At 31.7% G+C, this 11,575-nt stretch overlaps 1 protein-coding gene across 1 annotated transcript in view; it reads right to left on the reverse strand.

Moving 5' to 3' along the window:
- Nucleotides 1–11,575, reverse strand: part of LOC117121521 — a gene marked incomplete at its 3' end in the record, with an annotated part of 46,621 nt that overhangs the window by 14,727 nt on the left and 20,319 nt on the right. The window contains exons 21-30 of the mRNA XM_033266747.1: nucleotides 11,121–11,301; nucleotides 10,601–10,723; nucleotides 9,225–9,344; nucleotides 7,429–7,791; nucleotides 5,881–6,003; nucleotides 5,479–5,601; nucleotides 5,263–5,385; nucleotides 4,043–4,159; nucleotides 1,436–1,567; nucleotides 27–155 (exon numbers count right to left, since the gene is read on the reverse strand). Of these exons, the coding sequence (XP_033122638.1) occupies nucleotides 27–155; nucleotides 1,436–1,567; nucleotides 4,043–4,159; nucleotides 5,263–5,385; nucleotides 5,479–5,601; nucleotides 5,881–6,003; nucleotides 7,429–7,791; nucleotides 9,225–9,344; nucleotides 10,601–10,723; nucleotides 11,121–11,301 (1,534 nt within the window). The remainder of the gene's footprint in view (nucleotides 1–26; nucleotides 156–1,435; nucleotides 1,568–4,042; nucleotides 4,160–5,262; nucleotides 5,386–5,478; nucleotides 5,602–5,880; nucleotides 6,004–7,428; nucleotides 7,792–9,224; nucleotides 9,345–10,600; nucleotides 10,724–11,120; nucleotides 11,302–11,575) is intronic.

Raw genomic sequence — 11,575 nt, forward strand, 5'->3', positions numbered from 1 at the left:
TGATATTGATCACTTAATTAAATTACCTGTACAAGTAGTTCGACCGTCACCACTGAATCCAGATCGGCATGTGCAGTTAAAACCTCCGTTTGTATTCAAGCAATTTGAGTCATCATGACATGGGTAAAGGTCAGTACTCATACACTCGTCAATATCTAAATTTTTGGTATATAAACAGTCCAATTAGGATACAAGGTATAAACGGCACATTATTTTCTCTGTAATAAAACACCACTGTAATTTTTAGCATGGACATAACAATAAAAACAAACATTAACCACAATAATAACAATATTACCAATAGAAATTAGAAAAAACTAAAATTAAAATCAAGTACTATTATTAACAACAATAGATAACAAAAACAATAAAAATATAAACACTAAACAATAACAACGTACTAAAATTCCCCAAATTCCCCCCCCACCAAAAAAAAAACAAAAACAAAAACAAAAACAAAACCAAAAAACTGCAACTGGTTTAAACGCCTTGGAAACGAAAATTTATATAGTTTACAATGGTCCTCATATTAACACTCTATTCTAGATCGTCCCCAAAATGTAATCATTTATTCATTACAAACTATTCTACATAAAAGTTTCATTAAGGTCCATTGATAAGTTTAAAGATATATTTAGGTCTGGTATGTTAGCGCTTCAAATGACCTTCAAGTTCACACCCGAGTCTAGGTCGTCAATAAACGTTAATACTTTCTTCCTTGTATCATGGGTAAAATTTCAAGAACATTTAATTCATATTAGTTTTTGAGATATCTTGTCATTCTCTTTGAATGGTCCTTATGCCCAAGCCCTATTGCGGATTGTCACTAAAATATAGTTATATCTTCAATTAACCATGACTAACTACTCTGGAATGTTCCATTTCGATCCATTGAGAAGTTTGAGAGATCCACACCCTACTTCGGATCGTCACTATCATTTATTTATTCCCTCTTTGGACATGACAAACTATTATGAAAAGTTTCATTTTAAATCCATCAATCAGTTTTTTTTTAGAAATTTAGATCTGGGACATTCCAACTTTAAATGACCTTCAAATTTACACCAGAATTTGGAAGTCACCAAAATAATCTCTTAATTGTAACCTGGTTAAAGATTCCCGAAAAGTTCCATTTTGTTAAGTTAATACGTCATTGAAAAAAATCTTTTTAAGTGGTCCCCTATCCACATCCCACTCCAAATTGCCACTACATTTTAGGAGTTACATCGTTGGTATATTATGGTATATGCTTGGACAGAGTTTAGGAAAGATCCAAGCATGGACAATAACCAAAGTGCCGGGCAGAAAATCCCTGTGTAAAAGATCGGGAAAACTGTATGGAAGAAGGAAAAACTCCGAACAAAAAATGGTTTTCCTGTTACGGCTAGGAAAATCCAATAGGCCTAATGATAATGTAAATAATCATGAGTCTTACCAAGGCACATAAATGTTCCCTCTAAGAGTTCATAACCTTCATTGCAAATGCAGTTATAGCCTCCTATTGTGTTGTTGCATTTTCCGAGATCCCCACAGCCATTCAAATCGTCGTTAGAGCATTCATCTACGTCTAGGTTTTAAAATTAAAATGTGTAACCATAATTTGGTATAAAATGAGTATTTTTGTTATTTTATTATTCTATTTTTTTTAAATATTAGATGCAATAGGCCTATAACATTTATGTATAATTTTGAAATTAACCAATACATTTGAAGGTTCTATGTTTTAATTCTTTTAATTCTAAAAGAAATACTATATCCTTCAAGTCATTATAAGAACGTTTGTTACGTTTGGATTGTTTAAACAATTATCCCTTACTGTTCCCGTATAACTTATATTAACAGTTCAGAAAAAATATTGGCTGCACGCGTTCAAACAACCGTTTCAGAGTAACGTAATTTGGGACTATTGCCCTGATGAATGAAATCCAGTAGTATGTTTTCCGGTAATAAGCTTAACACAGTCATTGTTATTTTCAACGAGATACTCTTACATCCTAAAACTAAAACGGAATGATAGAAAATATTTTGATAGGCCTAGGTATGAACTTAATATGTGACCTAAGCGACATACTGGATTTAAAAATAATTTAAGAAAACTCACATAAACAATTAACAATCAATTCTGGTATTGCTCGATTTAAAAAAAAAGCTTTCGACACTGTAAACCATGTTATTTTATTAAAGAAATATGACTTTATGGTCTCATATGCGAATATGCAATCAAAATGGTTTGAAAGAAAGCAATTCACTAATGTAAATGATGCATTGTCTGAATGTAACCTACTAAATACTATTAGGGTTCAATCTTGGGTCCGCTTGCCTTTCTATTATACATAAATGACTTTCCAAAAGTGTTAAGAAATGTAAACATTTAATAAGTATGTTTGCAGATGATACTATCATCTATTATGCATCCAACAATGAAGGTGTAATTTATCAAACCATAAATGAGGAACTTGCTCAAATGCATGAATTGCCTATTAAAAAATAACAGATGAAGCATTAATATTTCGAAGTCGGAATTTATGTTAATCGGTTCAAGTAAAAGACAAGCAAATTCAAAAAAATAAAAGCAAATCTGAAAATATAGATATTTTAGTGCCGCCTGTTCAATGCAGTAAGCATCTTGGAATACAAGTAAATGAAAATAAAATTGAAGTCATTCGCAGAAAAGCCCTGAAAGGACTGGGTAATGGGTATGCTCAGACGATGGAGATATTACTTTCCTCAAAATATTTTGAAATATACCAAATGCTATCACCATTCCTCACTTAAGCTACTGTAATGTAATCTGGGGAAACTTTAGTCAAACTTCCATAAAAAGATACAGACTATTCAAAATACAACTGTCCAAATTGTGTGTGGTCTAAAATGGGACACGTCGCCAAGGAAAGAGGCATTTAAGCTTTGTTTCCATACAATCGCTACCCAGTGGACAGTGTTTCAGACTGCAATCCTTGTTCTGCGTAGCTTTCAATGAATCGGAAACACTCCCTGATTCAAATGACCAATTATCGTCGCCAAAATAGTCGGCAATAGTATGTAGCGATTTTCATGGAAACCAAGCTTTACAGAAGGCAAATTGGTGTTCTCTTTAGACCAAGTTTGAATATTGTATACTTAGTTATAAAGTAATTAGGGGTCATGTTTCACCATATTTGAATCATTTCGTTAAGTACAATAATTTTCTTATAATTTTAGATATAGCAAAGCTAATATGTTAATATATATGCCACACATTGACTTCATCGTATCGAGAAGGAGCATATATGGAATAGCCTCAGTAAAGGCATACATATAAATGATTATTATTTTTTAACCAATACATTTATTAGTATTGTCACGAACTTGTGTGAAAACAATCTCTTGGATGAACGAGTGTGTACTACTGTTCATATACGTATATACCATATCAAATAAAGGACAAGACAATTACTGCAATGTCCATGAGTTGGGGCAATTTTTTTTCGCACTCGCAGATTTCTCTTTTATACCGTTTAAAATTATACAGGCTTATATAAAGCCTAAATGTATGTATTTATATGTATGTATGTATGTATGTATAAAGCCTTACCGCGAGACAATTATAGTTTATATCTTCACGTGTTTCTTATAATAAAGTATCACTTCGGAGATCACGTCTTGTCGTTTAAACTGCTTAAGAAGAGGGCGTATCACATTGTTTAACGTGTGTGCTTCAAATACTAATGTTGTATTGGCATACCGTAGAGTTCAAAACGAATTGTCTCTAATCGGATTCAATCTTCCAACGAAAGTTGGTTAAGGCGTCTGCATATACAGCAAAAGGTCCCGGGTTCCTCTTCTTTACCGTTTACAATTTATATATGTGTGTGTGTGGAGTGTGTATGAACAACTAAAGGTTTTACAATAGAGTATGTATGCTGATTTAAAACTACTCTTTTTCGTGGGTTTGATTATCATAGGCACTATGATTTTCAAATACGTACATCCTATATGAATTAATTCTGAATTGTAGTTAATACATGCTATGTAACTGTGTAATATTATGAATACTTCTTACCAGTACAATTGTTTCCATTTGACAGTTCAAAGCCATAGTTACAGACACATATGAACGCACCTCCGCTGTCAGTACTGCAATCACCATTCACACACGGTAACGTACAATTTGCTTGCGCTGCATAACAAATACAGTCAATTCAATTTCAACAGATTTATCTCAACAGATTCTGGTTCCGTATCGGACAGAACATTTTTAGGTAGGCCTAGTACTTTACTAAAGGTTCTGGATAGAGTGTTTCTGCATTTTCGGATCTACAGTACTTATCGTTCAACAAAATGAACATGTTATTTGAATAAAAACAAAAAAAAAAAGCAAAAAAAAACCCAAACAAATAAACCAATAATCACTTAAAAAAAATAGTACTACTGGTCATTAACATCATCAGGCCTATGATAATATTTTGGACTGGCATTGGTCGAGAGCTGTTTACATTTTAACTTTTGTTTTTCAATGTTGTATGTCAACTTATGAGCTTCCATTATTTTACATTTTGACATATTTATAGAACACTAACTAAAAGCGTTAAATTCATCCCATTAAAAGGGGATTTGACATGCTTTCGTACAACGGCATTATAAATTCTTTATTTCTATTAATTGCGCTCTAAGAATAAGTTACAGTAGAATTAGAAGTAATGTACAGCAATAATCTACAATGCAAATAAAAGTTATTTACGATATGAAATAAATAGAAATTTAATAAATAATAATAATAATAATAATAATAATAATAATAATTGTCAACTTATATAGCGCATATTGTAAAGACCTCTAAGCGCTTACATTATTAACCACCGTCACTGGATCAAGCACATATGGAACACACTCATGCCCCATGGGGGAATTCCATAATGTTGCAGCTTTATTCAGCGCAGGCTGTGTTTGAACCTACCAGGTACCCACTTGTACTCCTGGGTGGAGAGAGACAACCGTAGATAAAGGTACTTTTGTGGCGAATTATCTTTTATCTATAATCTTATTGTTGGGATATGGACAATGAGTTGAATTTAGGTCCATAAAGACTCTTGACATGTCCAGTGGGGGATGCGAACTCACCAAGGTTGGGAACCTGTCTCTTATACACATCTAGATGTGTATAAGAGACAGCATACATATATATGTATACATATATATCAAACACACACACATATATATATATATATATATGTATATACTGTATATAAAATTCATATGTATAACATGTAAAGAATTACTCACAAGAGCATGTCACTCCATCGTTATCTAGAACAAGATCACCAGGACAGCTGCATGTGAAGCCTCCAGGTTTGTTCAAACAATCGTGTGAACAGTTATGTGCATTTATGTTGCACTCGTTTATATCTAGAAAATGTACAGAAGATGTTTGTCATATCACATCAGTGACACTAGAAATTAATTAAAACATTTACGAAACTGGTTAATATATAATTATACCTTGACATACGCCTCCATCTCCGAGACTGTAGCCAAATCGACAACTGCAGATGTAAGACCCACCAGTGTTTTCACAAAAGCCTGCGTCAGCGTCACAAGGATTATTGGCGCATTCATTGATATCTAAACACACACACATAATTCAGATTAACCATTAATATTTGACAAATGTCTTCACAAAAAGTATTTTGATGTTCAGCACAATTTTGTTCATAAGAAAGGTAGTGATTTACAGTTAATCCTAAGCTCGTTCCTAAAGTTTAGTTATACTCATTCTATTTTATGGTTATTTTACTTCATTCAGTAGAAGTGTTGATTTTGCAGTTCACCAAAATAGATGGGTAATGTCATCTACTTTGTGTGTTGTAGATTTGCTTCTACTATGATTGCAATATTTCTTACCATTGCATGAACTATTGTTCATGGTATAACCTGGATTACACCTACATACGTGTGAGCCTTGTGTGTTCTCACAATATCCATTATCTGGGCAATCATATTCGCCGGTCTGGCATTCATCTTTATCTAAATATAAAGCGTAAAATTGTTAAAATTAGTTAATCATAATAATAACAACAAGAAATGAAAGAAATAAATTCAAAATGTGACAAACAATATTATTCTATAATCAAATATTCTAAATGTCGCTATGATGATGGATAATGCATAAAAATATGAAAATGTTAATGTAAATAAAAATGAATTTCTCGCTAGTAGTCTTTCGTAGATCCGGAAATTGATCGAAATCTATTGGTAGTATTTTTTTTTCTATTGGGTTAACTTGAATAGACATATTATTCAAACAATGCAGTTTATTACGATCGCGGCCTTTTGAATACGTTCAATAGTTGGTAGGAATTATGATGACATAATATTTAGACGTGAGTTGGTAGTGGACCTGTTTATTTAATAAAAATATTATATTTAGGATATACCGGGGTATATGTGCTTTATATAGCGACCATTGTTATAGTTGATTTTCTTGGTTTTGACGTGTCAATTACAATGTGTCTACCATTTCACTGTAAAGCTGTGTGGCTGAGGGGGTTTCTATTTTCAATTCCAGGATTCTCCAATGTTTAATGTTGTACTTTTGTGGCGAATTATCTTTTATCTATAATCTTATTGTTGGGATATGGACAATGAGTTGAATTTAGGTCCATAAAGACTCTTGACATGTCCAGTGGGGGATGCGAACTCACCAAGGTTGGGAACCAATGGATACAGCATCAATCCCAGCAAAAAACTACTTGCATTAGTTTTAAAAAAAAAAATGATACCCTCTGTAAATTCCTTTGTAAATTTGACTGTCACTGAATCAATGAAAAATCTTGGTCTTCCTTTTGATTTTTTTCAAATGCTTTTGAAGAAACAGATAGAAAGTGCCAAAAAGCATTTATGTTCCATTCGGAGTATTGGCATGTATACAAATGGTAGGTCTACCTCAACAGATATTAAGGGTCTGTCTAAGAGTCTGTTATGGTTTCTCTCTTGGTGTTTAAATGGAATTATATTTATGAATTGTTAAATTAATGATTATCGCTTTTTCGGTATTTCTAAAAAGAACTGTTGTTTGTAGAGAATATCTCGAAGTTTCGATTGAGTTGCTTCAATCGTCTTCAATAGAGGATTAAAACAACTCAATTGAAACGTCTCAACAAACAACAGTTCTTTCCAGAACTAACTACGTGGTGTATCGCAAGCATTAATTATTTCTTGTTATTGTTGTATATACAGTACTGTTTTAGATAGACTTTTTATGTTGTATTATCTTTGCAGGACTATATTGTAAAACAGCGTTCTCGTCTCTATATGCAATCCTGCCTAAATATTTGGAAAAAAAATTAAATAATAAATAAATATATTGCAGAAATTTGAGATTACCAAAATTAAATTGAATATCCGCACACAAAACATACTTAAGCTTGTTCCTGAATTTGAACAACTTACCAATGCAAGATCTCCCGGTTCCTATATACCCCTGTTCGCAAGTACACTTGTAACTTCCCATTGTATCTTCACATGTAGCACGAGCGCTACAATCATGGGTCATTAATTCACACTCGTCTATGTTTGCGCAAAATGTTCCATTGCCCAAATAACCACTGACACAAACACATTTATAGGACCCAGCAGTATTGCGACACTCGGCATTGACGTCACATATGTATGTGCTCTGTTCACATTCGTTGATGTCAGTGCATTCTAGGCCACTGCCTTGATATCCATTTAGACACGTGCATGTAAATGATCCATCAACATTATCACAGGTTGCTAGATTATGACATGGACTCTCAATGCATTCGTTAATATCTAAAAGAAAGTTTTTTTTTGTCATAATACAGTACATTGTGTCCCTTTTGTGCCAAGATTAAGATTAATGATTGTTTTTATTTACTTTACATGTATTAATTATAGTTATTATCTTGGTTTTGTTGTAATTCGATTTTATGTGATGTTGTGAAATGTGTATATTATTGAATTGAATGAAGTTCGTTTGTGACAAATGTATTAAATAATAAAATCTACTATTATCATCTATTTATAATCAACTGTCTTCCTATTTTAGCATCATCAATCATCAATTTAAAAATTATCTGTTATCATCTACCATCATCGTTCTATCAACATGTAGCATCATCTGTTTATTGTCATCTATCATCATATGTTATCATCATCTATCTTCATCGTCATCAATTTGTCATCAAGTATCACCATCTATTTGTCATCATCTGGCATTAAATATTATTATCATCTATGAACATCTATGTATTAATCCCCATCAATCATCAAAATATTATCGTTAACAATCATCCTCTATTTATCATCCCTCTTATCAATTGGTGATTGTCTAGGGGCCTCCGGTAAGGGTTTGAGTTTTGACTCATGAGAACTTTGATGTATCCATTTCAGTAGCAAAATATGATAGATTTGGATGATATATAAATATTTTCTACAGATTATCTCCGTGCATTAATGTCTGTCAACATTTTCAAAGTAAAACTCAAAACGCATCTTTCCTTTTGATTTGTTTACAGAAGTGGGAATTCTAAGCACTTCGACACTGTTTTTTGCGCTATATAAATGTTATTTATTATTATTATTATTATTATTATTATTATTATTATTATTATTATTATTATTATTATTATGTAATTTACCGCTATATAAATGTTATTTATTTATCTTCATCATCCTCATCATCATCATCATTATTATTATTATTATTATTATTATTATTATTATGTAATTAGCAATTAAAAAAAATTCTATGGCAACTTCAATGCCAGAATTCTGGATTAACTATAAATTAATGGCTAAAATTTAAAGACCTAAATTTCATTTTTAATCTTCTTTATAGAAAATAGATGATATATAAATATTTTATACAAATTATCTCCGTGCATTAATGTCTGTCAACATTTTCAAAGTAAAACTCAAAACGCATCTTTCTTTTTGATTTGTTTACAGAAGTGGGAATTCTAAGCACTTCGACATGGCATTGGCAACTTCAATGCCAGAATTCTGGAATAACTATAGATTACTGGCTAAAATTTAAAGACCTAAATATCATTTTTAATCTTCTTTATAGAAAATAGCAAGTTTTATAATCAGTACTACATTCCAGACTGTAGACCTTTCTGATATGTGTGGGGTGCATGCGCACACATCACACCCTCAGGATAAAGACCTTTCATCATCATCATCATCATCATCGTCATCATCCAGCTCAATCTGTCTCTTACCTTGACAATCTATTCCATCGCCGCTGAACCCATTTAAACATGTACAGTTGTAGCTTCCTAGGACATTTGTGCACAAGGCATTTTCACTGCAGTCGTTTTCCTGAAGACATTCGTTAATGTCTACATACAACAAATTGTATAACTTCAGTTCATTTATATATTCAATATTGTTTATTATTATTTGATACATTTTAACCTGCCATGACATAATCTACATTATAAGCCAATCGTGACGTTATCACTGTTACTAACAATGAAATTCTCTTATTCCCAATAGTGCACTAATTTCTTCATTAGTTCACGGTTTGATTGTTGTTGCTTATTACTTTAATATTATATTATTATTATGATCATGATTATATTATATTGTTAATATTTATGTTATTAAGTTTTATTATTATTTTTACTAATTTTAATTAAATTTATTAAATATGTTTTGTTGAATATTAGATATCATCGAATGTGATAATCCCGGATCTTGCGTTATGTACCAATACGGAGGGATCTTACAGTTGTACCTGCAATATAGGTTTTGCGTATAACCAAACAGGCGACTCGTGTAATGGTGAGTTAGAGATTATCGAGTATTTTTTTGAACTTGCAATTTTTAGCTTAAGATGTAATTTTTTGCAATAATTTTGTAAATTTCTCGATTCCATTTCATACTGTAATATTATTAATCAATTTGTAATTTTGATGTAATTTCTCGCAATATATTTGTAAATTTCTCTTTTCCATTTTATACTGTAATGTTATTTATCAATTTATCTTTTCACTTGTTTGTATTTTTCAATATATTTATATGTATTATAAGACATCCTGTAATTGGCTTCCGCTGTTGAATGATTTTCGAAATAAAATAAAAATAAATGATTTTAGAAATAAAATAAATAAAATAAAATATATGTACGTAGGTTGCGAAGAAACTTGCATTTGTCATTAGTATCTTCTTTATCATTATTGTACCATTTGTTATTTAAAACATATTTAAATAGTTATTTCCTGTAGTGTGTTAAGGGCTCTAAACATCTTACACATAAAAAACACAACCTAAAATTAACTAACCGTTTCATATTGTTTTTTTACTTCATCTTAAATTATTGTGTTACATATCAATGCAATTTCATATTTGATATGGAAATTGTTTGAAATAAAAATGAATTGATTTAATATTTGACTCATCAATACACAAAAATACCCGGCAAGAGTCATGGGGTTGATAAACATAGAGCTTTCGACTTCCGCGATGACGTGACGCTTAAACGGATTCACTCATGTGTGGCCGTCCTATCCTACAGAACTACATAGATTTGGTTTCTACCACAACATAGATTTGGTGAAACTTCGTCCCTAAAAACGAAGAAAATGTAACTTACCATTACATGACTTCAAGTCATTCTGAAGCAAGTATCCTTCATAACAACTACAATCGAAGCCTCCTCTCGTGTTAGTGCATAGCTGATCGCAACCTGCATTATTATCCATACATTCGTCATAATCTTTGGGAAAACAAATTGAATTTATGTTACAATGACCAAATCTCCTTCACCTCTTTAAACTCATATTAAATTTTGTGTATAGTTACCTGCTTTTAAGCGCCGTAAGACCGTTAAAAAATAACACTATATGTTTTATTATTAATCATTTATTGATCATTATTATTGTCATTATTAAATCATTTTTTAAAACCATATTTACACTTGTATTTACTTACAACGTGGTGAAAAAAAAACAATGACTTGATTAATAATAGAACATAGACCTATAAAGCAACAGTAGAAACAGCAACAAAAAATGTTGTGTGAGGATGTTCCAAAATACAAAAACATTATTATATATAAATTTCATCCTTCTTTCATGGAGTTAGTAATTAGCAATAATACAAGCAACACAAACCATAACACTTGAATCCATCTCCGACTAAGCTCGAAGGGCAACTGGCACAAGTTGCGTTGGGATCTGGTGCTACATTATCTGTACAGAGGACGCCTGGATAGCATGGCGTATCAGCACAAGCATCAAAGTCTTGGCTACAATCTATTCCAGTGTACGCTGGGTGACATATACATGAAACAACCTGAATTTTAAAAATTATATATATATACTATATATACATATATGCTATATATACATATATTCACACATGCTGAAGAAGACCAGAGGACGGGTTGAAATATTCATGTTTTGAATAAAATTTGTGTTCTAAGTCTACCAAGTCGTTGACATCTCATCGTCTTTTTCATTGAGTTATGTATCTAAGGTACACACGTGGATTACATCATGCACTATATAATACAAATATATATACACACATACGTACACGCATACACCCATATACATACAGTACACAC

This window comes from Anneissia japonica, unplaced genomic scaffold, assembly GCF_011630105.1.
Source record: "Anneissia japonica isolate Jap-2015-1 unplaced genomic scaffold, ASM1163010v1 scaffold3459_len64114_cov179, whole genome shotgun sequence".
NCBI classification, from domain to species: Eukaryota; Metazoa; Echinodermata; class Crinoidea; order Comatulida; family Comatulidae; genus Anneissia; species Anneissia japonica.